Here is a 27,057-nt window from a genome sequence, read left to right as displayed (position 1 = left end):
AATTCACGGTAATGTAATTTAACTTTACCATGAAGTAACTTCATCGTAGCTAGAAGTTAAGCGTCGCGGTCATTTTAGCAGTTTCAAGCCTGTGCGAGCTTTTAAGAAGGTCTGCATGCGGTGCTGATATTTCAAAGAAACATCATCATCATCTAACAGAACTTTGGGCAAAATGACGGGTGAGATGGCCTCTAATAATGATTAACCTTGTCATAATTGTAAACACATCAAAGGGGGATGGACATACCATATATAGCTTCTGTCTGTTAAAAGCTATGTTGCTTAGTCGTGCAACCTAATGGGATCCTTTGTAACAATATTTGCAGAGCAATGGTAATTTTGAAACTTTAATTAACATAACCTAGTATTTTTGTGAGCCACCCAACAAAACCTCACTGTGTCAGATAATGAGTTACTATACAAGCAAAAGAAGAAGCATAACTTAAAAAAAACGGAACACTATGTAAGCCTTGTGACTTATAGATTTATTTTATTTACCTTTGCTTAATGCCGTTGAAGGGGAAAATAGAGACAGAGCGATGATTGAGTCTGGGTGAAAAAACACACTGTTCAAAATGGTTTTGTACTGCGCATTAAGATACTCCCGTTGTTTTCAGATGGAGGAGTTGCATATTAATTGGCAGTAAAAACTAAATACTAAAAATAATCACCTGTTTAACGCAAGCTAGCATGAATACTCGCCTATGTGTGATGAAGCGTTTTCGTGGAATTATTCCTTCAAAGCACCACGTGTCTTTTTAAAAAGAGAAGAGAAGCAGCTAACATCTCTCCCTGCTGCCAATTCAAGACTTGAATGTGATAATAACAAGAGAAAATATTCACAGCATATCAAAGTAAGTAACTAGATGGGACAGCAGAAATGTAAAACACAACTGCCATTACCCTTTTATCTTCTCAATAATAATACACATGTTGTAGTGACATACATACAAGTACTTATAGTGTCTTATTAAGTGTAATGTTAGGCTATGGGTTTACGGAGGGCTGAGAGTGCTCAGGGTTTTTGTTCCATTTGGAGACAACACCACAGGACGTACTGATAGATGGTGTGACTACCTGGCGAGAGAAAACCCTTCTTCATAAAGCCCGGAGGAACAAAAAGCCACACTTGAGAAGAAAGAGGCTTCAGTCTGCCATGTCTTATTCACAGTAGAAGTCCATGTTCTGAAAAAACAGCAAAACAAAGTCTTTTAACATGAGAGAAATTTTCTTCCAGAAAATGAGAGTATTCACTTCTGATATCATACTCACAGTCGTGGGAATCTTAACTTCATCTTCTGTAAACGTATGTGTCTCCTTTACCATAGTTGCAGGAAAGTATCCAATGACGCCCATCTGGTGCATATACTGCTCGCTGTAGACCTGCCAGTACAAATAACATTTTAACATGCACCACATTATTTAATACGCTTCACACATTTTAACCTTCTTAACTAACCATCTTGACATTGAATATTCAACTAAATGGCTTTCTTCTATTTTTTTTTTTTTTACAGATTGTAAGCGACACTCCTGATGAAAGAAAAAACATTCACGTACACTCCCAGACCAGAAGACTCCGGCGCCCTCCTCTGGAATGAGTTTAGAATACACATAGACCGTCTGACCCATCTTAATGTTGATGAACCTGCAGTCAGGAGCTGTGAAGTCATCTAAGGCTGTGGCCATGGAGAGGACATCTTATAAAGGACAGAAAAACAAAAAGGAAACGGAAACATGAGTGAAAAAAGTATCAAGTAAATGCATTTTATTGCATTGTTTTAACATGTTTCAGCTTTCACATTGCATCATTATTCTCCTTTGACTTACGTGAGCATTCTGCATCTCCACAGATCTTGTTATCTGCTAGTTTATCCATACGGACGGCCCTCGCAGTTGTTTGCAGGAGTCCCATACAGAGCAGAAATCCCAGTGAATAATTCATGCCGACCAAAAGAGCAGAACTAAGAAAGTGTGGTGTGTGCATGCGGGTGCAGATTTGGGGCGTTTAATGGAACTTCAAGCTGTGAAAATTCCAAAACAGTTCTCTCGGTCAGGAGAAAATGGGCTGAGCTCTTACGTCAGAGGTTGCCTGACCAATCAGACTTGAGTTTCAGAAATTCCACACTGTAGAAGTATTCATTCCCCATAAGGGAGTTGGCTGACTTTTCTCAAATATCAGTCTCTTAGCAATCACGGTCCATAAAACGTTGAGTCTTAAATTCTGTAAAAAAGAATGTTCTTTTAATGGGTCTTTGAATAAGCTCCACATTTTTAGAGTAAATTAAATGTCCTATGCAATAAGCATAAATGTTGAGGTGCTTATTACTTAATCATCTCTCGAAATTACATTCCGTTTTCATGTGATTGAAAGGGAATATAGATGACACAAAATAACTGAGATACAGATATTATGAATGCAAAATACAAAACAACAAGAAAATAGCAAGTAACCGCACCGGAACCACTGATTTTATACAATTAAGGACTCTCTCAGTGGTAGAGCGGGGTTGTTCTTCAGAGGATTGACTGTTCACTCCCTGGCTTTGCTCGCCCATGTGTCCATGGGAAAGACACTTAACAACAGATTGCTCCTGCAGGCTTTTCCTGCAGTGTATGGATGGTTAGTTATGGCCCTGATGGCCCGGTGGCCTCTTGCATGATGCCATCGGTGCATGAAATCAGTGCGAATGAATGCTGACGTGTAGTGTTAAAGCACTTTGAGGAAGAACAGAATAGTGCTATACAATTACAGTCCATTTTACCATTTACAACGATATAGAAATACGACTTGAGCCTCAATAGCATAAGATAAGTAATAACAACTACAGGAGCGGAAGGAATCGAAAGTTGGTTGGCGACATACTTCAATTCTAGAAATTTGCTAAGCAAAGAAATATTTTCAAATAGTCTTCCTCATAAGTAATTGAGTAATCGAGACATACTGCACACATAGCCATTTGGTGTGAAAAATCAAGATAGTCAAAATAACTTATTTTAAACGTTGGATTGCAACCATTGGTCTTCTCCCCTTTTGTTTTAAAATAAGAAAAAACGATAGCAAAAAAGTATTCATAGGCTCAATACTCCACTGTGATAATAGACACGTTGCAGCATCCTTGACCTTTACAAGCAAGTAACTTTGTAATGTTTTCCTTGTTTTCGTCTGATGCAAAGCTCTGCAAAGCGGTGCAACTGTAAGTGTGTGCTCCCTGTTTATACAGACCTGGCCAGGCGGGCGGAGTTTACTATTGTGCATATCAGAAAACAGGACCGCTCACTTGCACTCTCCAGCTGAGCAAATCAAGCACGCCCCCTGACATGTAGGACTGTGACGTAGAACACCGCACACTGATCGCTAGTTTCGGACGGTGCTGTTATTGTTCGGTTTGAATAGTTTGCCCCGGCGGTCGGTGCGTTTGTTTTTTTATTTTGGGGGGGCTAGTAAGCAACCATTAGCTGGCTAATTCCACCTCAAACACCACCTCCCGCATGCCTGGACCGACGTTCATTTCAACGGAGCAGTGCTTTTCATGTAGTGGCACAAGTTAAGGTCCCATATAAGCCGATGGATGCGCGGGTGTCGGAGTTATTTGACTCAGGAAATGGATCTCACGGCGGTGCGTCCAACGTCAAGCAAGGAAACGACTACGCGGTGGCACACAAAAAAGCTTGTGTCAAGAACAAAAAGATATCCAAGGCTCGACTCTCACGCAACTTCAAACCAAACAATAACGCCCCGTATCTACCTCCGGAGGTAAGGCGGGAGTCACGCGCGCAACTACGCCGCTAACGTTGGCGCAGTTTAGCTAATGTCAATGCCATTCAAGAGCCACAACAATGTGTGTTTTGTTGTATGTAAACAATAATAACCGTGTATTTCCCATGGCGCCCCCCCCCCCTCTCTCCCCCCTCCCTCCCTCCCGACGCGTCGACACTATTGACACGTAGCGTTAGCATAGCTGGGGAGTAACTTGACGTCAAAGCGAAAGTAAACGCGGACATGGCAATTAAACCCACAATGTCCATCGTCCGCAATGGCTTTACATGCGTCACAATGCGTGTGTGGTTAAAAGTGACGTTACGTTAGCTTGACTCCGCAGGTTAGCATCCGGCTAGCTAGCGGAAGAGGAACAGCTGTGTTTGTAAATAACCGAGGGGGGCGGGCGTGTTACTCGATCGAACTATATCTAGCTAATGTTATTATTATCTTCCCCGACACCCACCCGGCCAAGGACTGAGCTAACAACTACTACCCGGAGTACTTCGGTCACCTCATAATCAGTTTAATCACTCCAGCTTTGACTCACTCGAAAGTTAATGGGACGTTCATTTTCTAAGAAACTCTCAACCTCACTTCGCATTATTATTAATGCTAACATTATTAATGATGCTAACACTATTAATAATGTTAGTGTCCGTTTTCAAGAGATGCGCAGTGTCCTCACAGCAACTGTGGTCATAAACAAAGGGACAAGTCTCAACATATTCCATGGCTCATCCCTCACTGATCTCAATAGTAAACATTTGAGTTACAGCTCAAAGGAATATTGACCAGTTCACCGTAAATGTATATTGACATTGACACGTGTTTGCGTATTGTGTAAAAACAAGTATTAGGCTCGCTGAGTACTTTGTATAGCTCCCAGTGACTATATTCTATTCAGAGTCTGGCTCATTCAGTCGGATTGCTTTTCTTTGTGTCTTTTAGCAAGTCAATAGCCTGTTGTCTCACTTCTCTGCAGTCTGACCGCTGTTGTTCCCGTTCTGTCTCTGTCTCCCTCTCTTTGTGTCTCTCTTAGGCCGAAGAGGGAAACATAGAGTACAAGGTAAGCAAATAAGCGGGGACCCGACGGCCTCAAAATATATTTTAGTTTTGCTCTTTTGTTTTTAATACAACACCATAACAATAAGCAGATTGTGGTTAACCTTTTATGAGTAAAGGTCAATCATCATTCTAATGAGCTATCAGGTAAGTTTATTACCCAGCGTGGGTCATATGTTAAGTGGGGGGGGCACAACTGCGTTCTCACATCAGAGGAAACATACAACAGCAACTCGTCTGTGATCCTTTGTTGTTCTTGTTATTTACACGAAAAGTATTAACGACTGATTGACTTTCCACCATTCAGCGCTGATATAGCGTGTTCTTTCCTGTGTGCAGCTGAAGCTGGTGAACCCCACGCAGTACCGCTTGGAGCACCTGGCCACACAAATGAAATGGCGGCTGCAGGAGGGTCGAGGGGAAGCCGTCTACCAAATCGGCGTTGAGGATAACGGAATGCTGGCGGGGCTTTCAGAGGAGGATTTGAGGACATCACTGACGACGCTGCATAAGCTGGCAGAGAAGTACGTCAGGATATCAAGAATACTTTTTTTTTTTTTAGTGGAATAAATCTGGCTTTAAAAACAAAAACAAAGCCATGGTCCAATTCACATATGTCTACTATAAACAAAAAGTAGTAATTTTGTAATTACTCATATGTTTGTGTTTCTTTTGTGTACAAGGGTTGGCGCCGACATCACTATTCTCCGAGAGCAAGAGGTGGACTATGACTCTGATGTGCCTCGAAAGATTGCTGAAGTTCTCATTCGCAAAGTACCAGATGATCAGCAGGTTAGTGCAGCTAATTTGGGGGATTGTTGTTCGTTCACTGTTCATCTGTTCATATTTTACGATCATCCCTTCTTCATTCTCCTCTGTGTCTTCCCTGCAGTTCTTGGACTTGCGAGTGGCTGTACTGGGTAATGTGGACTCGGGCAAGTCCACTCTGTTGGGGGTTTTGACGCAGGGCGAGCTGGACAATGGACGAGGGAGAACGAGGCTAAACCTCTTCAGACATCTACATGAGATCCAGACTGGACGCACATCAAGCATTAGCTTTGAGATCCTTGGCTTTAATAGTAAAGGAGAGGTGAGAAAAGGAGCCATAGAATAAAAAACAGTACCCCTTTGATATACTAAATAAATACAAACAGATGGTCAAGATGTTTTTGGTAAAATGGTTCGGAGGAAAACATTTTTTTTCTTACAATGGAAGACTAATGTTGTGTATTAGCATGCAATGTTAACTGATATCCAACCGGAATTATACTCTCAAAGAGTAGCAGGAATATATTGTCATGAGATTTCGATGATGACCAAATGTTATGCTTTTTTTTTTTTTTTGTCCCAGGTTGTGAATTACAGCGAGTCTCGGACAGCAGAGGAGATTTGTGAAAGTGCCTCTAAAATGATCACATTCATTGATCTGGCCGGTCACCACAAGTACCTTAAGACCACCATCTTCGGCCTCACCAGCTACTGCCCGGATTTCGCTATGCTGGTCGTCAGCGCAAATACTGGCATTGGTGAGTGTTGATCAATTGAAACATGCCGGCGTCTGCCGGTGTGCACTCCATCCCCCAGTTGCTATACTACTCTGATGAGACGAGCTGTAAGTGGATCTGTCACGGGGTCGCGGGTCGGTAATGGACACCTGCGGGGCCGGTCTCACCGAGAGCCTATGTTTGTGTACACTTGCAGACTTGGCCAGCTGCGACTTTGCAGTCATGCGGTATCTGAGCTTATATAACAGACCTTCATTCCTGCCACCGCCGCTTTACCACCACTTCTTCTCCCCGCCTCGCACTACTTAAATATCTCAAAAACATCCAGTCTAATGCACCTCTGGGCTCGTTCTTCAGTGCGTTGATTTTTAAAAAAATATCTGGTTAGTCTCAAGACAGCTGGAATCCCACAGTACTAATATAATATATTCATTTGCGTGCAATTGAAAATGAATGGGGGACATTCAGTCAGTCAGGCCGCAATTAGTGGGTCCTTAATGCCTCTTCAGCATTGCATTTGAGAGTCTGATGCTTTCACTAACCTGGGCCTTTTATCCCGACAGCAAATGAGATTGAGTGCAAGAAGCATGTACAATATCGAGGTCACAGAAGGACAAACGTTGAAACACAAGTGTCTGAAAATAGTGGGACAGGCTGGGCAGTCCTTTGATTGGCTTTTTGCGACATTCTCTTACTATTCTGGCTGTAATTGGAGAAAACTGATTTAAGTTTGTAAGATAATTTATAACTTATAAAATGAACGTAGCGTCCTCAACCGCTTGGAGTCCCCTGACGGAGTCCCCTCTCTCATCTGACTGGGGCGGGTTCGGGCTTCGACTGGCACAGCAAGTTGGCTTGAGGGACGAGCGTGTTGTTAACAGCTTGCAAATGGCAAGGAGACATGTAGATGACACCCGAGCCTCGGATGCAGCACTTATTACGTATAACTTTAGCTCTTAGCGCGCAGGAGTTATAAGGTGAACTATATTCAGCTGTCGTGATTGTATGGCTGGCAGTTTACAAGCTTATTTTTATGACTTTTTGAACATGATTTTTAATTGAATTTGCTAAAGGTTATCAGCAACAGAAGTACTGGTGACTCAAAAAGTCTGGTGTCAAATGTATTTTTCATTCAAAACAAAGTGGTTCTATGACATTTTTGGGGATTTAAATAAAGAATGGGATGAAGGATGTCATGTGTTTGTGCGGGTGTATAATATTTAAAAAAAAAGGGCATGCTGGGAGAAATTGGATCACTAATGATGAACACCAATGAGACAGAACAGGGACACACTGTCTGCAACCCGAGAGCAACCGCTTTAACCGCGAAACGGGATAAAGTGTAAAGCACGGGGCTCGTCTTATGTATCCACGGCACGCCAAAAAAGCCAAAGGCTCTTGTATCATTCTGTGATGCATCTCTAAATATCCCGGCACCTCCCGTGAGGGATGAGGGGCTTTCGTTTTTGCTCTGCACCTTAACCTTCGATGCACTGAAAACAACCCACAGCTGGCAAAACAAGCCAGTGAGGGTTTACTCTGGTTTTTAAAGTTGTCTTATTACTGATACTACTTCCTTCCTGTTGCCCAGCTGGAACGACGCGGGAGCATCTCGGACTCGCCATGGCCCTGAAGGTGCCCATCTTCATCGTCATCAGCAAGGTGGACCTCTGCACGCGCGCCACAGTGGAGCGCACCGTGCGGCAGCTGGAGCGCGTCCTGAAGCAGCCGGGCTGCAACAAGGTGCCCATGGTGGTCGGCAGCACGGACGACGCCGTCACAGCAGCGCAGCAGTTTGCCCAGTCACCAAGGTACAAAACGGCCGCACACATAATCCCATGTGTACATGAACTGGTTTCCATTTCTTACAGACGTGTGTGTGTGTCCTGTAATATTAAAAGCCCTTAGAAGTACAAGATAGACACTAGCCGATGTTGTATGTGTGTGCGATTGTCCTGACATGCTTGCGTTCTTGCAGCATCACGCCCATCTTCACCTTGTCCAGCGTCTCCGGCGAGAGTCTTGACTTGCTCAAGGTCTTCTTCAACATCATCCCTCCGCTCAGCAACAGCAAAGAGCAAGAGGAGCTTATGCAACAGCTAACTGAGTTTCAGGTGCGTCAGCTGCCGGGCACACGTTGTTTCAGAGACACTGCCGATACACACGCATTACACACACACAACTTTGATAGGATTGATTGATATGTGTGTGTGCGACAATACAGGTGGACGAGATCTACACGGTGCCAGAGGTGGGGACCGTGGTGGGAGGCACTCTGTACAGGTCCGTGTGTGAATCATCTGACTCGTATGGTTCTGTTGTTTGGCATGGACGCCGTCTGACCCTGCGTCTTCTTTGAATGTGCAGCGGCATTTGCCGTGAAGGGGATCATCTTGTTGTAGGGCCAACCGACTCCGGCCATTTCAACATTTTGACCATCGGGAGCATCCAAAGGAACCGCTCGGGGTGCCGGGTGCTCCGGGCCGGCCAGGCCGCCACCCTCGCCCTGGGAAGCTTTGATCGCTCTCTACTACGCAAGGTCAGACACGTTGTTCCTTTGTGCCAAATGGGACCGGCTCTTTCTTTCTTTTCAAAAATGTCTCCGTATTGAGTAGCACTGGGTGTTCATTGTATTTCCCGCTCATAGGGCATGGTGATGGTGAGTCCAGAGATGGATCCCACCATCTGCTGGATGTTTGAGGCTGAGATTGTGCTGCTCTTCCATGCGAAGACCTTCCACAAGGGCTTCCAGGTTACTGTGCACATTGGCAACGTGAGACAGACAGCCACAGTGGAAGCCGTATACGGCAAGGTTAGTCCACCTGACAGCTGCAACTGTTCGCATATCTCTCAGTATGTTACAGACAGCCATTTAAGTTCAACATTTGGTTCATTCTGAATGCTGTCGTTTTTCTTTTCTTACGATACATCGCCGAACCACAGGAGGAGCTGAGGACGGGGGAGAAAGCAGTGGTTCTCTTCAAGTTCATCAAGCACCCAGAATACCTGAAGGTGGGAGCCAAGGTGCTCTTCAGAGAGGGCGTGACCAAAGGTATCGGCCACGTCACCAAGTTGCAGCCCAAGGCCCACTACCAGCTATCCCAAAGCGAGGATGACGAGGCCTAAAGTTTCTTGGAGAAAGCCAGAAAACGCCGTCCCGTCCCCAAAAACCAGGTGCTTTATGAACCTCCCGCTTCCTCGGAAGGCGCCTCTGTCCTGCTCCCTGCACAGTAAAGTCCTGTCACAGAAGAACGTTGTTGAAGCGACCTTTTCTCCAGCCTTGTTGTCACCATCCTCCTCAGTCTCCCCTCCAGCCACCTCTGTAACACCTTCTCCCAGCAACATCTGCCCAAGTGATATCGAGTGTCAAGAACACACGCTGGCTACTGACTACGCGGCTACGTTGAAGTGCTGATCCCTGTTCACACCTAAACGCACGCACACAGTCGCACTGAAGCACAACAACCACATGCCAGCGTCGATATACCTTCGGCAGACAATCGTTTACAATCAGGTGCGAGCGCGCGGTCCTCGGACATCAAGGCGTACCGCCACCGACCAGCCTTGTGCCCAAACTGGGAAGCGTAAGCCTCGCCGTGTTTTAACGCGCCGCCCTCGTCTAAGTAATGAAGTGAGGTGATGGTAAATCTCAGTTCCTCAGCTCGTCGGCCGAGCACAAGCTGAACCTCCTCGTCTCGAGTCATTTTAAAGCTCACCGGCGCACTCGCCGAACGAGGAGAGTAGTCGAACTAGACCCAGTTTGTACGTCGGCCTGCCAGGGTAACTCAAGATTGGCGATAACCGGCGAAGTGGTTCCTTTGTGTCACAAATGCCCGTCAGAATAATGTTTTTAAAAAAATTTTTACTCACAAATAATGCCTCCCGAGTGCAGTGGGATGGTACTGATCTCGCCACCAGTGTCTTCAAGTGCTTTAGTTCCTCAGGTCAGTCTAGATAGCGTGACAGACGGCATTCCCCTCTCACACGGCGCTTTCTGTTGCTTACGTATGGGGGGGGGGGGTCGGCGGGGAGGCAACGGGGTACCTCCCTAAGAAATGTTAGAACCCAGATTATATAGTATGCAAAGCTGCTTACTGACGCCGCTTTTTTTCTAAAGGAAATTATGTTTGTCGTCTCTTTGTTCCAGTTACTGATGTCACTAAGTCTGAGGGGGTTTTACTCAGTGCCTAAGCTACTGTTTGAGTACCATCACGCCCCCGAGATGTACGACTCAGTACAGAAACGGTGCTGGTGCTACTCCTCAAGAACAGCTTTTGATATTTACAGGACAACGAATGTTAATTACTTCTGTGTTCATGTCTTCTTATAGCCGGTTGTTCCACTAACAGCAATGAGTGTGAGCCACGTTTTGTTGCGCCGGTGTTGTTGCTGTTATGCACATTTTCTGTGCATCTAAGAGGAAAAAAAGAACATATTTCAACCAAAATGTATATAGCGTTTCTAAAAAGTATCAGGTTTGTTCCTTTGCAGCTGAGAAGTATTTTATAGATTTTTTTGTAGTTCCAGATTTTATGATGTAATAAACGCTTTCATGTTCTTCTTAATGACAAACACGCTTTCACATTTTTGAAATCCCATTTAATACGGTTTCTGTTAAAATGTGTATTTTTTGTATCTTTTATGGGTGAACTGCAATCCTTATGTACAGATCTAATTTGTGTATCATGTTGTACATGAATTAAAGTTTTATTGTCTCGTTAGCACGTATTGCATTTTTCTTTAACGTAAAAGACGAGACACAGCCTTTCCTCTACTGGCTTGGATGCCACAAAGCCATTACTCAATATTCAAAGTGAGTTGGCTGTTTTATTGTTCTTCAAAAACGTATATACAGTTCCTCTATTCAAGGCACCTCCACAGCACCATGGTAGGGAAGTCTAAACCAAACCACCTCTTAATGGTGCAATTATTCTCACCATGTGAGCGATCACATGTTCCGTAAAACATTTCAAATAATGATCCTTGATCCCTGATCCAAATAATGAAACTTGACATTGACACTCGAGTTTGGATTCCGGCTACAAACTCAACTTATCGGTGGCATCTGCTGCCACATCGTGGTACAACATCATTTATACCACTACTTGGTGGAAAACGTTTCTTTAGTACGCTGGTTAGAAAAACCATTTATTCAAAGTACTGCCATTCTCTTTTTTTTTTAAAATAACTTTGTGATATGCTGAATGTGCATGTACAGTAGCTTGTATCTTATTCTACTTTTAAATGCAGCTCGACATCACATCGTCAGTTCCTCTTAAAAAAAGAATCCAAGGGGCCCGAGCTTCCCCCTTGGGATCGGTGCCTTTTCGGTTGAGGTCCTGACTGGCTTCCGGTTTTTGTCTTCCCGCGTGAGGACTGCGCTCTGACAGGAGTAAGTGAACCGGTGGAGGGAGAGGAGACGGGCGCTGACGCAGTGGATGAAGAGAGGGAATTCTGGAGATCCAGGGCAAAGTGATAGTCGTTGTGTTCAGGCATTTCCCAGGCCGACACTTCCTTGCCGCAGTGTTCACAGCTCAACACGTCTTCTCTGGCTGCAGCAGCAGCAAGACGGCGATTTGTCTCTGCATCGATGCCAGCTTCGTCCTTTACCTCCTCGCACAGTGACCGCTGAGACGAGCTACGTTTTCCCCGGAGGCCTGACGCAGCAGCGTCTTCGATATCTTCTTCTTCAGGTCCGAGCTCTTTGAACGTCGAGGCCTGCGAGCTTCTTTCAACACCCTTCTTGTGGAAGAAAGAGGAAATGCCAGATTGGGTGCCAGCTGGACCACTTTTAGAGTGGGAAATAAGCGAAAGGGAAGACACGGGGGAATTGGTATTTGCCGCCAACCGACCATCAGGAAGAGAGGTCTTCTGAGAGGAGGAAGCCGGGGGAATCCCAGTGGATCCGATATTGTTATCGTCGTCCTGCTCGTCTACGTCTTCTGTCACCATGTGTCTTTGTTTCTCGGCGGCCTTCTGAAAGAAGGACCGGATGGTGCCAGGCTGTTTGCAGGCCGACTCATTTTTCGGTTCAGAGAGTGGCCGGGCGAAGGGCTGAGTGGGGGAGAAAAGACTCTGGCTCGACGTGACGTCACCGGAAAGAAAGCCGGCAATGCCGCCTGCTGACGGAGCGTCGCTGAATTTGCTCGCCGAAAGGTGCAGCAGAGTGAGGGGCGGCGTCCTGGGGGACATGAAGGCGACATCAGTCAGTCACACGGCCCTCCCCACCTGACTTATAATAAGAATAATATCTCGGAGCCGTTATATTTCTGATTACCAGGCTGCCTGGTGGTTTCCTGCCGTGTTGAGACTCTTGATGATGGCGAAGCTGTCGTCGGACAGCTTGGTCGCCTCGTAGCGCACTAGAGCGCAGCAGCGAGAGAAGCTGCTTGACCTCTTGTCCCCGAGCTGACGGACGCCGACCGTCAACAACTTAGCCACACGGCCGTTCTGTGTGAGACGAGGGGAAGTGACATGAAAAGTGGGTTCCATTTATTGCGGGCGACATCAATGTGAGATCCAGAAAGAGGTAGTGCTGTCATAATAAGGGAAGGTATTAAACTACTTAATCACCCATCGCTCACCACTTCTCTGTCCTTGGTAAGCCTCTCGTCCAGCTCCAGGGCCAGCTGATGGAGCCAATACTGTACCTACGCAGAGGTTAGAGAGGCAATCATACAAATCATTTAGCAAAAAATGGGAATGTTCTAAAAAGATCGTTCTCCCAAAGGTTCATCACTCCGTGTCAATACGTTCACATTTGCTTCTTGTTTTAACACGGGGGAAACCCCGGGGCTGGGAGTCAGTACCTGCTCTTTTGTAGCCAGCGATGTCTTCCCGGGGAAGTTTTTACTGCAGCCGATGGACTTGGGAAGCTGTCTGGGTTTCACCGCTTCAAAATCAATCCCCCGACACAAGTCGTACAGCCACTGGCTGAAAGCAGAGAGGTTCAATGGGGCATGTGGTTGTTATCAGGAGGACACGAAACGCTCATCGTTCAAGAGAATCGGCGCGGCACTTTTATCACAACAGGTTTGTCTTCGCAGGAGAAATCTGATTCTATAAGAAACATGTAAAACAATAAATTAAGACGGCTAATAAATACGTCGATAAGCCCTTTCAACTTTATGGTTTAACTTTATGGTACTTAGCTAACGCTAAGCCAGCCAGATGTCCACCAGTCACCTTCTGACATTCGACTTTTATAAAGAAGGAATACATGGGCTTGTCTTACCCCGTCTTTTCTCCAAAGTGCTGGACCAGTTGAGCCTGAGAGAAGCGGGTCAGATCTCCCATATTCTCTATGGCCAGAGTTTCTGTGATGGAGGCACCCAGCTTACCCCCCAGGTTCCGGCTGCACGGGTGAAATACAGGTGATCAGCACTCTTAGTGACCTTTTGTTTTTACACTTCTATGTTCGAATACGAATTTGTTCTGTGATTTGTAGATTCTATATGGCGGAGTAGTACTTTGAACTCACATCTTGCTGACAGGTAGAGAGTTGAAAAGTTCCGTCACCGAGTCCAAAGGCAGAACGGTTTGTCGATCCGGTTTGTTCAGACCGCAAGCTAATTTGGACAAAACCTGAAAGAGGTGGGCGGTGAACTGTGACCGTGGCAAAGATAATTACTACTGTTAAAAGCACCACGTAGGGAACCAAACACCGTACCTTATTGTGTGATATCCCTGCTGAACAGCGGTAACCTGTGTCTTTTTCCACGGCTGCCCTCATCTCCTCGATGATGAGTGCCCCCACAGTTAGATTCAGTTCCGCGGTGCTCTGCTCCCCGGGCAGAGGGTAAGGCAGGGATGCCAGCCACTGCTGAAGACCTCTGGACCTCAGCTCCTCTGGGGACAAGCACCTTGCTGTTAATCGGATCCACCCAAAAAAAGCTTCCCGTGTCCAGTGCAGAGGGATGAGAAATCATCACTTTATGACCCACCTTTACCCGAGGCAGCGTCCTCCGCAGATGCTTCGTGTTCAGGTACAGTTTGCGGGAACCCCTGGATGTACGTCGCCCTCAGCAGGTGAGGCTCAATAGGTTTGTCCATCAGGTTTTTCAGCCGCTGCTGGACCGCAGCAGTCAGATCCATGTAGGCCTCGTCGATGCTGGCTCGCTCAATCACGGCGAAGCGAGACATCACCTCGATCACCTCCACGCTCGCATCCCTGTAGCTACACAGGGGCAAGAAGGTTTTGCACCTTACAGGTCACAGGATCGGTGATGTGGATCTTACAGTAGACCGTCGGCACTTACTGTGTCAGGTCTGCCTTGCCGTGAGACTCACGCACTCGTGCCACTTGGAGATCGGGGCAAAGTTTCTTGGCATCGTCCACCCACATGTTCCTGGTGACACCATGGGCCCTGGCCTCGTAGCTCACAGCTATGATGCTGACAAAGGAGGGGGTTAAGTTGAGATATGCAGGCTAACACGCTGGGAGATTATGGCAATAGTACAGAAGCACCCGTCTTTGAAAATGGCAAGTGAGGGTAATGATTTTCCTCTCAGTTCCCCATATGTCCTATGACAACGATTGAGCAATCTCCATCCTCTGGGGAAGACATTTCAAGTTAAAGTTCTAAGAAAAGGTAGCGATTAGTTTTTTTAGTATAATTTATTTTTATTTCTTACAAACGTCTGGTCAACATGGTGGGTATTGCAATATTACAGTATGATATATTTTACATTAATTTGTCTAATTGTAGCCAACTCATCTATTTGATATTTATGCCCCTCCCACTTTTCAATTCATGAGGTCGCTTTGGTGATGTGGGGTCATAATGACCATGTTCATAACGGTAAGACCAGTTGAGAGGGAAAGCGCTGTTGTTTGCATCAGTGTGATAGCAAGACAAGACTGTTTCACGTTCTGATGTTATCCGGAAGGCATAACAATCGCGCTTTAATGGACATTAACTCCCACAAAGCAGTTTCAGTTGCGTTGACCGTGAAGATAAATGTCTCACCCGCCTCCTTTCCACGTCTTGTACTGCGCCACCACACAGGGGGTGTTCCTCAGAGCTGGGTCGAGTCTCTGCTCCACCTGGACGTAGAAACAGTCCATGTCTACTAACGCCACCACTCGCTCCTTTCCGTACTCCATCACTGGAGCTAACCGGCCTACTAAAGTCAGCCCGGGTACAGAGCGATATCCTTCCGTGAGATAACGTTAGTATTTCGCGCTGTCGCCAGAAGTTACATAACTACGTCATCAAAAGTCGACGACGATACCCCGACCGCCCCGAACCAATGAGAGCTCGCGACTCAACGACACACCCGGGGACGAGCACGAGCACGGCTCGAGCTCGTTGTTGTCCTCAGAAACACACATTCGCTAAAGCAAAAGTTAATACATTAGGTACGTAAGTGTAAAACGTAAGCACGTCCTAATAGTAACTTAGTAACCAAACCCACCATAACTCATACGTTAGATAGATACAGTCCCGAGCGCTACAATAAAGTAGCAGCTCAAGTCTGTGAGTAATGTTAATGTTGGTCCTTCAGCTTCACTTGGCTTTAGTTTATTTTTCTCAGGTGTTCATACAAGAAAAGCAGTTGATCGTTAGACTAGTCACGTAGACATCAGTGTAGTATGAGATCTCAGGAAGCACCTGTTTTTGCACTCTGGGGATTTCTTTTTTTTTTTTGTAACGGAAATACAATAATTCAGGCATTGAATAACAATTGAAAATATAAAGCAGTATTGCTCTCAAATAGTGATGCTCCTGTACATTAACTCTTATCCCTGATGATGGAACTCAAATCAAGGTTAGCATTTATTTTCCCTCTTTTATACGTTTTGTTTGGTGACCTAACTTCATTATTGTAGATGTGTATAGTCCCCACCCATATTCAAATATTTAAACAAACACATATGACCAATAGACGAAGAATAAAAACATAAAATGAGGAAGCAACCGAGTTAGAGTCAACAACCACAATCCGGAAAGTGATAGTGACATTCCGTTGTGGAGATGGATGCAAGCATGACTTCTCAGTATGTTTTTCACCTAATACTTGCTGGACTGATGGGTAAGTTCTAAACTGTAGCTGGAATGCAATACATATATCTGGGCCTGATTTATAATTATTAAGATATTGTTATTATATTGCTGTTTGAGTCCTGTATTTTAATTGACCATAAGACACTAATATGTATCATTAATTTTGTGATTTTATTTAAAAAACGAACTGATGGTCATTAAAAATGCCTTTGATCCCACCTGTAGGAGCAATACATTGGGTTTGATTATTCTTTTGTATTATTTCTTCTTTCCTTCTACATTGTTGGTATGTGCGCGTGTGGTGTGACGTCATTTGTATCTACGACACCATAAGGGGGTGTGGTGTGTATATTAGCGTGTCTGTTCACCTGTGGGGCTCGGCGGATTGTTTGGAGCATGCCTGCAGGGTGAGCATGGGGAACAAACTTTCTTTTGACCGTCGCCGTCATTGTCACCGTCACTGGAGTCATTATTGTCACTACAACGTTTTATGCACTGTTGATCCTCTCTTGACCGATGAAAGGCATCTATCAAGTAAGTGATTGGCGTGTATTCTTTCTGCTGGTGAAACGGAGTAATAAACATGATGATAAAAATACTTCAGTGCTACGCGTCTTGAGTATAATCTCCTCATGTCTTAGCCTGCTGCGGCTTTTGGATAGTTTTTTTTGTGTATAAGCCGCTATACCACCACTGTAAAATAACAGTCGGTGTGGTTTTTTCAGGAATTCACAGTGAAATTGTGACAGTGGGGAAAGTGTCTGTCAAGGCCGGAGGATCCATCTCCATCCCATGTTTCTATGATCAGATCTACAAAAACCATGTGAAATACTTGTGTGAAGGTTGGCCTTTCTGGTCCTGCTCCATAATAGTTGAGACAACAACAACAACAACAACAAAGAAGAACATGAGTTCAGGAAGGTTCTCAATCTCTGATGACACAAACCAAGGAATCTTTACCGTGACTATCAACAAATTGACGGATGAGGACACTCAGAGTCATTACTGGTGTGCTGTGAAGATTAGAAGGAGTTTGGATGTAAAAAAAGAACTCCAGCTTTCAGTCACCAGCACAGGTAAAATCCATTGACTATTTAAAACACAGTTGAAATCTTTTCTCTTAAATCATTTTGGGTTTATGAAAACCAAGTTGAATCTCTGGCATGTTTTTCAAGGTGTGCCAAGTCTGTATGTGGACCAACAGGAAATCAGCGCCTTTGATAGAGGAAGTGTGACTATCAGATGCTACTATAAAAATCCCTCCAAAAAAAAGTGGTGCAAGCTGAACGGGATGTGTGTGACCGATGGGCGTGGATCAATTGATGGAACAACAGTGACCATCAATGCAAGTGTCTCCAATGTCTTCAGTGTGACTATGAGTGGACTGAGGACGGAGAGCAGCGGCTGGTATTTTTGTCTCAACGGAGAATTTGAGATGCCAGTGCGAGTGACTGTTCATGAGTTACCTGCTACTACTGCAACCACAATCATCCCCCATACACCAAGTGAGACACTAACCAATTATTCTCACGAATTAGCGCCCTGTTACAGACAATTAAGCCATTAAGTGCACCAATTTTCACATTTATTTATTCAGTCTTTACAGAAACGTCTCCAACTACTACGCAGCATTCCTCTCCGTGTACCAGTGCAAAACCGCATACAGCCCATCCCACCAACTCCACCCTGAATGGGACATTGGGAGACAGCCTGCAAGAACACACGAGGTCTGTATGTCTTTATTTGAATAGTTCAACAGATGACAGTATATGATATTTACTGAACATGTTTTTGAAAACACACGATAACACCTGGTTGTGAAAGTTCTTTTTTTTATCATTCGTGTTTACTAACTATGGTACACATGGATGTAATTGATTTGTAACTAATTATTTTTTGTTTTATTAAATTAAACTCTATTTCAGACAACGTTTAGAATTTATTTAGTTAAATGTATACATGATTTGCATTTCTCTCTTAGTTCTACCAAGGTTATGATTATCACCACCACCCTCTTTTTACTGCTGTTGGTTTTTCTCATGGCCTGTTTTGGATGGAGGACAGTGATGAAGAAATGCAGTAAGTCTGTTGTAAACGGCTGAAAAAACAGTTATTTTAAAAGCGTATTATTGTGGTTAATATTATTATTATCATTTTTAACTATTATTTATGAATTTCAGATAAGACCAAGCCTGAGCACTCTGATGGAACTGTGGTAAGATGTAGCCATCCATCCATCCATCCATCCATTGTCTAACCGCTTATCCTGCACACAGGGTCGCGGGGGGGCTGGAGTCCATCCCAGCCAACTTCGGGCGATAGACAGGGTACACCCTGGATTGGTCGCCAGCCAATCGCAGGGCTACACAGAGACGCACAACCATTCACACTCACATTCACACAACTACGGACAATTTAGATTAACCAATTAACCTGATCCCCAGAGCATGTCTTTGGACTGTGGGAGGAAGCCGGAGAACCCGGAGAGAACCCACGCAGACACGGGGAGAACATGCAGACTCCACACAGAAAGGCCACTGGGTGGAATCGAAACCCAGGACCTTCTTGCTGTGAGGCAACGGTGCTAACCACCACGCCACCGTGCCGCCCAAGATGTAGCCATGCTTTTCCTAATATTAAATTGAACTATTGTATGTTGGAATTTGGATGGATGGACACAACACATGCATTAAGAGCATTTAAGGAACATATAACATGAAATAAGTAAAGGTGAATAACCACAAACCTTGTATGAAAAACAACTGTTCTGAACTCATAGCAGAAATAACATACACGCTATATGAATACTCAATACTTAAGCTGAATTTTCTATTCATATAAATAATAAATATATAAATAAGTTTCCTTTAATTTAGAATACGATCCTGTCGTTCAGTCAGTTTTCAACACAACACAGGCGACACTCCAACAGCGCAAACCTTTGATATGCAAAACGACTGCTCCAATTCAAATTAGCCAGACGAGTGTGCTGTGACAAGAAAAAGCAAGTGACTTTAACAAGACATAATATGTGGGATTATCGTCAAATTTCTAATTCATCCCTCATAGGGCTCACAAATTGGGAGTAATCCTGACGCACATTACTCTACCATCGCTGATACTCAACATGCAGCAGCCCAGCAGCAGGTAAACCAGATGACTACTTCTTATTTTCTTCAACACGGTATAAAAGTGAGTAGCAGCTGAAAACAAATCGGCTTAAATCGTATTACTGACTGCACATTTTATTAAGCAGAGAAATATACCGGAAGAGAGTTTGACATACAGTACTATTGTAATGAAGGATGGCGTGCAACAAATGGTATGGGATTCATCTAAATTCATTTTTATAATTCTTCAAGTTTATAGTAAGTCAATAATTACTCAATATTCTCCTCTCTGTGCTTAATGTCATCTCTTAGACTGAACCAGTAGAAGGAAGTGTGACATATAGTACCGTTGTAATAAAGGATGGAGTGCGAATAATGGTACGGGATTCATTTCAATGAATTTTGATAACACCTGTATATTATTGTTGTCTTTAGGATTAGTCAGTAATGATTCACTGTTCCCCTCTATGCTTGTTGTTTTCCCTCAGACTGAACCAGTAGAAGGAAGTGTGATCTACAGCACACTACAGATTCAGAGAATGTGAGGACATTAATCTTGCAATCTGATGAAGTAATTCTGCTGTGCACTGAATTAGGAATATCTTTCAACATTCAGTACTACTCATTATTCTGTGTGCAAGAGATGTGTTGAGATAATTATTTGGCATTATGATTATGCTTTTGGCATTGGTTATGAATCTAGATTGTTTTGCTATGTGTTGCTAGTGTTGGTTACATGCGCTGAAGAGATATCTGCCTTCTCTCCAGCGTAATGGAACCTGATGTCGTTCGACTTGTGGTGCTTAAATAGCCCACAAGCCGAACGCCATAGTGTTTATGAGTTTTCATCCCCAATGCTCCACACAATGGCTTCAATGTGATCCTCTACATACCGCCACAATATCTTTCATTCATATTTTCACTTCATCAGTAATCTCCAGCACATCTGGATTCATTTGAGTTGGATAACTTTGGGGTGCAATGTTGGGCATAATGAAGAAATGGCAGACTCAAAGAAATTAAACTAAACAATGTAACAGGTCTTACTCTTTATTTTTGTGCAAATAAAACCTGAAAATTAAAAAAAGAAATCAGTACTATTATTTTTAATTCAAGTGTTTCATTATTGTGTGTTTTAGTTGTTTTTTTTCTATCAATGTAAACCACTTTACTCCGGATTAGCGTAACTATCTAAAAAGGAAGAGGAAGAGAGATGTTACAGTTGCAATTGCATGTTTAGGGAAGTCAGGAAGTAGCAAATTAGTCCGCGCAGCAGCCCGTGATGCTGTTTGTCCGTCTGGGCTCACTAACCGACATGGATGTTCCTCTCAGAGTTCTTCTCATCCTCGCTGGACTCACAGGTCAGTCACAGGGTAATTCTATTTGTTTGTTAAGTCAGGCTTACTGGAAAGGTGTGTTGGAATGAGTAATTAAATACTACACTTGTTTAAATGTCACTCAGGAGAGGAACACAGAATATGTCTCATTATTAAATGTTATTCTTTTATGTGAAAGAGAAATGTTGTAAACGGTTGTATATTTTCTTGTTGCAGGAATTCACAGCATAAGAGTCAGTGAAGTGTCAGTGAAGGCTGGTGGTTCAATCTCAATCCCGTGTCTCTATTCCTCAAAATATACAAACCATGTGAAGTACTTGTGTAAAGGATATTATTGGAACTACTGCACGTATGAAGTTAGAACAGACCAAAGCAACTCAGCAAAGTTTTCAATATCTGATGATAAAATCCAAAAAATCTTCACTGTGACTGTAAATAAACTGACAAATGACGACTTGTATTACTGGTGTGCTGTGGACATTGATGGAGGAGTAGATGACGGAGATTATTTTCACCTGTCAGTCACCACGGGTAAGAGTCTTAAAGCACATTCAAGCACTTCAAGCTCTTTACACTCACAAAAAATTAAGCTGTCTCATTATTGTCTTTAGACAATGTTTATTTTTTGGACTCCACCATTTTTCTATTTGATTTCCCTGAAGGTACACGCAGTCTCTACGTGGATAATCAAGAGATAACAGCATTTCTAGGAGGTAACGTAACCATCAAATGCCACCATCAGGGTAACCCTGGAGAAATGAGGTGGTGCAGGATGGGCAGCTCCTGTGTGACTCAACCGTCTGGATCAATAGATGGAACAGAGGTCACCATCGATACAAATGTCCCCAGTGTTTTCAGCGTGACTATGAGAGGACTGAAGACGGAGAGCAGCGGCTGGTATTTATGTGTCAGTGGAAACCTCCAGTTCCCTGTGCGCCTGACTGTTACTGAGCAACCTACCACAAGTAAGTACTACAATTATAAAAGAGAAACATATCGGCTGATGAATGTTTGTGAATGTCAATGAATTTGTGATCCTTTGATTAAACATGGAAGACAGAAGGAATAAATATTTTTGTTTTACTCATTTTTTTTTTTATATACAAGAAGCACCGTTACAAGAAACAACGCATACAGAGAATGTCTCCACCTTTTTACCCACAACGACACCTACAACAGTTCAGGAGGAACAAAACAGGTTAGAAGGCTTTGAATTGACATGCAGTATTTAGAGAACTGTGTCCATTTAATGGTGAATATAACAATTATAAAGGGAAATGTATTTAAATGGAATATATAGTAGATATAAATTTGAAGACTGAGTGGTAATAAAACATGTTGTAGTGTGTAATACGGTTGATGAATTCTATTTAATTCCTTTGCATTTTGTGTTCACATCTATTCACATAGAATTGCTTCATTTGGCCGAACGGAAACCCTCATCCTTAGGAGCGTGTTGATCTTCACTTTAACGGTCGCCTTGTTCTTCTGGTTCATGTTGAAAAGACACAGTAAGCAGCTAAACTTTGATGAATATAATTATATCATTTCATTTTTTTCTTTATGTTTTCATATTTATATTGACAGTAATCAGATTCTTTACTGTTTCCCATTTAGAGCAGAATAAATCAGCATCTTCAGCAATGAAGGAGGTAAGATGAATAAATGTATTTTCACCAAAAAGAAGGAGCCACAGAATAAAATAAATAAATAAAAATAATAAAAATTAAGTGCAAAAAATGATACAGAACAACACTGCATCTTAACACCTAATATGTTGATGTGATATCACAATAAACGATCAGATAGATTAACTGAGCTGTGTCCCAACCATGGTCATTTCTGCTTTACTTGCAATTGCAAGTAAATAAAACAATGTATATTAATTAAAAAACAGAACCTGTTTGTTCTTCTCCCTCATACAATTTCACTTATTTTACCCAGCAGTCATATGTCGAGCAGGATGAGGACTTATAGTTCTGTGGTTTCCAAGAGGAAACAAAAGGTTCAAAAGGTAAATATAAAGAAAACCGAAACTCACTGACTGTGACGTGCTTTTGTTCTGTCCCTCGGAATGGCCAAATGGTTAACTAATTGACACGGGCAGGACGCACATCTGCGGCGCGCATCCCCCCAGATGCCTGGCCAATAAAATCGGGTCATTATCCAGTCTAGTGTTTTCCCGTACCCCACATGCCCAGCCATCGGTTTTTAGTGAGCCGCCTGGAAAATCATTTCCCGGCGGGTTTTCGGCACCAGCAACTGGGTGTTTTCGTGCCCCGTCCGAGTGTCACGACTCACTCTATACAGTCTGTCCCTAATCAATGAATAGTGTGGATATGACTGCGCTGCGTCAGGGCGCACCAGTTGACCATCCATTCTTATCACTTGGTCATTGGCTAAGCTTAGAGTATCGTCCCGAGACTGCTCGAGTGGAACATCTTTCATGGAGTGAAACTCGGGAACAGGTGGAGTCTCCACGGGAGGCTCCGCCGGTTCCCCCTCCCCGTCTGCAGCGTCGGACGACCTTGCGTCACCACTGATTAAGTATGTATGTGGTATGTAAGCACAGCACACATACCACATGACCCTGTCGGTCGTGAACGCATCCCCGCGGCCAGCCCCATTAGCTTGTTAAATCCCGGCCAATCTGTTCCCAAAATTACAGGGTGCGTTAAGCGGGAGCAAACCGCAACCTTCACACTATGCTTTTCCCCCTATATGCCCCAGGAACTGCCGGTTAGCCTCCGACTGGTCGCGCTGGATGGCCGCCGAAAACCGAAACTCACTGGCTGTGACGCGCTTTTGTTCTGTACTTAATTTTGTTATTGGTCCCACTACATTTTAGAACTTTCTTTGCAGAATGAGACATTCTGTTCCTTCTTCCATTTTCCCATTTGTTGTTGTTTTCCCAACAGGTTGAAGCAGATGAGGAGAATGTCACATACAGCACATTGGCTTTGGACTAGTTCTGCTGAGCACACGTGACGCCTGTTTGTTCCACCTTGACCCTACTTATAATGTTCTGCATGTATTTAGAAAGAAGCATTTCCCTGTTTGTTTGCAACGTGTTTCAGCATATGTTTGAATACACAACTCTTGGCTTTAAATGTTGTGTCATTATTCAGTAGTGTTGGGATATGTTCATTATGTCCTCAGTTGTGGTGATGGTGTAGTACAGTGCTGATCTGTGTTGTGCATGAGCCACAAGGGGGCACTCGTTTGCTTTGCTGTTTTGTTTGTCCCAAAATGTTTTTGCCGTTTTATATGAAGAAGTAATGAAGGCTGTCTGACCGTGAGACTGATGTGTCAGCGGCAGCTCGTGAAATAAATATGCCGAAGACGGCTAAAGATGGCTCATCTGAATCGTCCGCTCTTTTCCTCCGAATGCAACGTTAGCTGCAAGAATGCGAGTAACGCAACTCAACAAATAGCATTAAAGTTCACATTATTCTGACGCAGAGAGCAGAGAGAAACCCGACTCGTGAAAAAGGGAAATGATGAGAAGTAGATATAGATATTTCTTAAATGTTTGAACTTGTAAACCCTCTGTTTACTTTAAAATGTGAACAATGTTACAAATGAATCCATGACACTGCTGCTTAAAAGTGTCAGCCGGGGGCAAATCAATACTTGACAATGAGTATGAGTGTGAATGCTGCTTAAGTAGAGCAGATAATGGGAAATGTGCCGGTGATTAGTCTCTGTACGGGCTTCATGGGAAATGGAGTCCGGGAAGTCAATGCTCAGGTGATGGGGCCCTCCAGTGGCCATCAGAGGGAGCTAGAGGTCTGATTCATGACAGTTGAGTCAGGAAGAAGCTTCTTTTGAAAAACAAACAATTCTCTTTATCAACGGAGGTTCCTTATTCCATTTCTAACCACTGCCCCCCTCCACTCATCAGAGACCCCTGGTTATATTCATGTTTATACATTTTCATATTTATATAGACGATTTAAGTGATTTTTTAACTTTTTTTTTATGTAATGGAAAAAATTCAGGCACCCAATAATAATTGAAAATATAAAGCAGTATTGCTCCTGTACATTAACTCTGATCCCTTGTTGGCCTCCACCATAGCGTAAAACCAAGGCTGACTTCCGAATGCAGTGTTCTGCTGCAGGACATAAGACCCCCGAAAAGAGTGTTCCTTCACACCCAGGTGTGATCTCTCTCTCTGTGGGTGAAACAGCTCTGAGATCTGATTGGCCAAGCCACAGACACCACAGTGGTCCCCCAGGTGTCTACTGTGAGTTCCCCCCCTCACATTTTCTTTCCGAACTGGCCTTCGCCAGCGCAAGGTTAAAGAAAGCCTCCCTGCAAACTTTCTTTTCGGACTGACCTCAGGTCAGTGTGAGGTTAAAGACAGTCTCTCCTGAATCTTTCAGAACTGACTCTGGTTAATGTGAGGTTATCATTTATTTTCTCTCTTTTATGCCTTTTCTTTGGTGATGTAACGTAAAAAATGTAGATGTGTGTCCACAATCAAATATTTAACCAAACAAATATGACCAATTGATTATAAGACGAAGAATAAACACATAAAATGAGGAAGCAACAGAGTTGGAGTCAACAACCACAATACAGAAAGTGAAAGTGACATTTCGTTCTGGAGATGGATGCAAGCATGACTTCTCAGTATGTTTTTCACCTAATACTTGCTAGACTGATGGGTAAGTGCTAAATCCTGCTGTACACTGAATTCTGAGTATCTTTTAACATTCAGTACTACTCAGTATTGTGTGTAAGAGATGTGTTGAAATAATGATTTGGCAAAAACAGTTGGACACACAAGAGCACTAGTTTTAATATGGACCAAAATAAATTGAACAAATCAGGAAGTGAGATTATCAGTTTAAATGTTTTGACTCACAAGTCACTTTGACTTGGTGCAGCTTTTCCAAACCGATTATCTTGATATTGAATACTGTCATGATCCAAAGCAAACCTTAAAGACACAGTTCACCCCAGAATCAATTATGTAAAAACACTAAACATTTTTCTAGTTATGAATCTAGATTGTTTTGCCATGTGTTGCTAGTGTTGGTTACATGCGCTGAAGAGACGTTTGCCTTCTCTCCAGCGTAATGGAACCTGATGTTGTTCGACTTTTGGTGCTAAAATAGCCCCAAAAAAACATCCCAAAGACTCAGCAGCATTGTCTATTTCCAGAGATAAGAAGGTGTTGTGAACAGTCCCTTTTATGAGTTTTCATCCCCAATGATCCACACAATGGCTTCAATGTGATCATCTACATACCGCCACAATATCTTTCATTCATATTTTCACTTCATCAGTAATCTCCAGCACATCTGGATTCATTTGAGTTGGATAACTTTGGGGTGCAATGTTGGGCATAATGAAGAAATTGCAGACTCAAAGAAATTAAAATAAACAACCTAACAGGTCTTAGTCTTTATTTTGTGCAAATAAAACTGAATATTAAAAAAAAGAAATCAGTACTATTATTTTTAATTCAAGTGTTTTATTATTGTGTGTTTTACTTGTTTTTTTTCTATCAATGTAAAACACTTTACTCCGGAAAAGCGTAACTATCTAAAAAGGAAGAGGAAGAGAGATGTTACAGTTGCAATTGCATGTTTAGGGAAGTCAGGAAGTAGCAAATTAGTCCGCGCAGCAGCCCGTGATGCTGTTTGTCCGTCTGGGCTCACTAACCGACATGGATGTTCCTCTCAGAGTTCTTCTCATCCTCGCTGGACTCACAGGTCAGTCACAGGGTAATTCTATTTGTTTGTTAAGTCAGGCTTACTGGAAAGGTGTGTTGGAATGAGTAATTAAATACTACACTTGTTTAAATGTCACACAGGAGAGGAACACAGAATATGTCTCATTATTAAATGTTATTCTTTCATGTGAAAGAGAAATGTTGTAAACGGTTGTATATTTTCTTGTTGCAGGAATTCACAGCATAAGAGTCAGTGAAGTGTCAGTGAAGGCTGGTGGTTCAATCTCAATCCCGTGTCTCTATTCCTCACAATATACAAACCATGTGAAGTACTTGTGTAAAGGATTTTATTGGAGCTACTGCACTTATCAAGTTAAAACAAACCAAAAGAACTCAGCAAAGTTTTCAAAATCTGATGATGAAATCCAAAAAATCTTCACTGTGACTGTAAATGAACTGACAAATGACGACTCGTATTACTGGTGTGGTGTGGAGGATAATGATGGACCAGATGACGGGTATCGTTTTCACCTGTCAGTCACCACGGGTAAGAGTCTTAAAGCTCATTCAAGCACTTCAAGTCCTTT

General features: G+C 43.3%; 5 protein-coding genes across 18 annotated transcripts in view; 3 read left to right on the top strand and 2 right to left on the bottom strand.

The window, feature by feature from the left end:
* Positions 1-464: 464 nt before the first annotated feature.
* On the bottom strand, positions 465-3,224 carry LOC120820832 (otoraplin). The gene is made up of 4 exons (XM_040179005.2): positions 1,831-3,224; positions 1,561-1,700; positions 1,273-1,383; positions 465-1,185 (listed from the first exon to the last, which is right to left on the bottom strand). Exons 1-4 carry the CDS (start codon positions 1,985-1,987, stop codon positions 1,162-1,164), a joined length of 432 nt encoding a protein of 143 aa, XP_040034939.2. The 5' UTR covers positions 1,988-3,224; the 3' UTR covers positions 465-1,161.
* A 46-nt stretch (positions 3,225-3,270) lies between these two features.
* On the top strand, positions 3,271-11,051 carry gtpbp2a (GTP binding protein 2a). Its single transcript, XM_040178998.2, has 12 exons — positions 3,271-3,757; positions 4,803-4,829; positions 5,165-5,349; positions 5,509-5,617; positions 5,718-5,915; positions 6,177-6,351; positions 7,922-8,141; positions 8,309-8,444; positions 8,555-8,613; positions 8,698-8,869; positions 8,978-9,142; positions 9,274-11,051. The coding sequence occupies exons 1-12, from the start codon at positions 3,569-3,571 to the stop codon at positions 9,454-9,456; spliced, it is 1,818 nt and encodes a 605-aa protein (XP_040034932.1). The 5' UTR covers positions 3,271-3,568; the 3' UTR covers positions 9,457-11,051.
* Positions 11,052-11,095: 44 nt separating this feature from the next.
* Positions 11,096-15,925, bottom strand: polh (polymerase (DNA directed), eta). Its single transcript, XM_040178997.2, has 10 exons — positions 15,300-15,925; positions 14,589-14,723; positions 14,274-14,506; positions 14,000-14,178; positions 13,811-13,914; positions 13,565-13,684; positions 13,140-13,263; positions 12,915-12,980; positions 12,608-12,780; positions 11,096-12,511 (listed from the first exon to the last, which is right to left on the bottom strand). Exons 1-10 carry the CDS (start codon positions 15,434-15,436, stop codon positions 11,596-11,598), a joined length of 2,187 nt encoding a protein of 728 aa, XP_040034931.2. The 5' UTR covers positions 15,437-15,925; the 3' UTR covers positions 11,096-11,595.
* A 76-nt stretch (positions 15,926-16,001) lies between these two features.
* LOC120820830 (uncharacterized) lies at positions 16,002-20,538 on the top strand. Of its 4 annotated transcripts, none has more exons than XM_040179002.2 (10): positions 16,002-16,365; positions 17,063-17,413; positions 17,513-17,842; positions 17,935-18,064; positions 18,319-18,416; positions 18,518-18,552; positions 19,407-19,484; positions 19,594-19,659; positions 19,760-19,825; positions 19,936-20,538. In XM_040179002.2, the coding sequence occupies exons 1-10, from the start codon at positions 16,308-16,310 to the stop codon at positions 19,990-19,992; spliced, it is 1,269 nt and encodes a 422-aa protein (XP_040034936.2). In that variant the 5' UTR covers positions 16,002-16,307; the 3' UTR covers positions 19,993-20,538. The 4 variants fall into 4 exon arrangements, with proteins under 4 accessions (XP_040034936.2, XP_040034935.2, XP_077960615.1 ...); XM_040179001.2 differs by having other exon boundaries at positions 19,591-19,659; XM_078104489.1 differs by lacking the exon at positions 16,002-16,365 and adding an exon at positions 16,615-16,871.
* A 68-nt stretch (positions 20,539-20,606) lies between these two features.
* Positions 20,607-27,057, top strand: part of LOC120820825 (obscurin) — a 44,771-nt gene continuing 38,320 nt past the window's right edge. For 4 of the 11 annotated variants that reach the window (XM_078104484.1, XM_078104485.1, XM_078104487.1 and 1 more), the window contains exons 1-4: positions 20,607-20,820; positions 21,001-21,315; positions 21,447-21,749; positions 26,703-27,017. In XM_078104484.1, coding sequence (XP_077960610.1) covers positions 20,730-20,820; positions 21,001-21,315; positions 21,447-21,749; positions 26,703-27,017 — 1,024 coding nt within the window. In that variant the 5' untranslated portion in view covers positions 20,607-20,729. Of the gene's footprint in view, positions 20,821-21,000; positions 21,316-21,446; positions 21,750-25,462; positions 26,523-26,702; positions 27,018-27,057 lie in introns of those variants that run through there. The other 7 variants (XM_078104482.1, XM_078104477.1, XM_078104479.1 and 4 more) reach the window with 6 other exon arrangements.

This window comes from Gasterosteus aculeatus, chromosome 6 (assembly GCF_964276395.1).
Source record: "Gasterosteus aculeatus chromosome 6, fGasAcu3.hap1.1, whole genome shotgun sequence".
In the NCBI taxonomy this organism is placed as follows: Eukaryota; Metazoa; Chordata; class Actinopteri; order Perciformes; family Gasterosteidae; genus Gasterosteus; species Gasterosteus aculeatus.
The sequence above is the reverse complement of the archived record's forward strand: the minus strand, read 5'-3'. Positions and strand labels throughout refer to the sequence as shown.

What these genes read in the sequence shown, in the direction of transcription:
- LOC120820832 (XM_040179005.2), bottom strand. Translation starts at nt 1,987, where the DNA reads ATGCACACACCACACTTTCTTAGTTCTGCTCTTTTGGTCGGCATGAAT. An exon ending in GAGTCTTCTGGTCTGGGAGT is followed by an intron (nt 1,384 to 1,560) that starts GTACGTGAATGT and finishes TTGTACTGGCAG; the next exon opens with GTCTACAGCGAGCAGTATAT. An exon ending in AAGTTAAGATTCCCACGACT is followed by an intron (nt 1,186 to 1,272) that starts GTGAGTATGATA and finishes CTGTTTTTTCAG; the next exon opens with AACATGGACTTCTACTGTGA.
- gtpbp2a (XM_040178998.2), top strand. Translation starts at nt 3,569, where the DNA reads ATGGATGCGCGGGTGTCGGAGTTATTTGACTCAGGAAATGGATCTCAC. An exon ending in GCTTTAATAGTAAAGGAGAG is followed by an intron (nt 5,916 to 6,176) that starts GTGAGAAAAGGA and finishes TTTTTGTCCCAG; the next exon opens with GTTGTGAATTACAGCGAGTC. An exon ending in ATCGCTCTCTACTACGCAAG is followed by an intron (nt 8,870 to 8,977) that starts GTCAGACACGTT and finishes TCCCGCTCATAG; the next exon opens with GGCATGGTGATGGTGAGTCC.
- polh (XM_040178997.2), bottom strand. Translation starts at nt 15,436, where the DNA reads ATGGAGTACGGAAAGGAGCGAGTGGTGGCGTTAGTAGACATGGACTGT. An exon ending in CACTTTGGAGAAAAGACGGG is followed by an intron (nt 13,264 to 13,564) that starts GTAAGACAAGCC and finishes CTCTGCTTTCAG; the next exon opens with CCAGTGGCTGTACGACTTGT. An exon ending in CGCTGGCTACAAAAGAGCAG is followed by an intron (nt 12,981 to 13,139) that starts GTACTGACTCCC and finishes ACCTCTGCGTAG; the next exon opens with GTACAGTATTGGCTCCATCA.
- LOC120820830 (XM_078104488.1), top strand. Translation starts at nt 16,751, where the DNA reads ATGGGGAACAAACTTTCTTTTGACCGTCGCCGTCATTGTCACCGTCAC. An exon ending in GACAGTGATGAAGAAATGCA is followed by an intron (nt 18,417 to 18,517) that starts GTAAGTCTGTTG and finishes TATGAATTTCAG; the next exon opens with ATAAGACCAAGCCTGAGCAC. An exon ending in AGCACTCTGATGGAACTGTG is followed by an intron (nt 18,553 to 19,406) that starts GTAAGATGTAGC and finishes CATCCCTCATAG; the next exon opens with GGCTCACAAATTGGGAGTAA.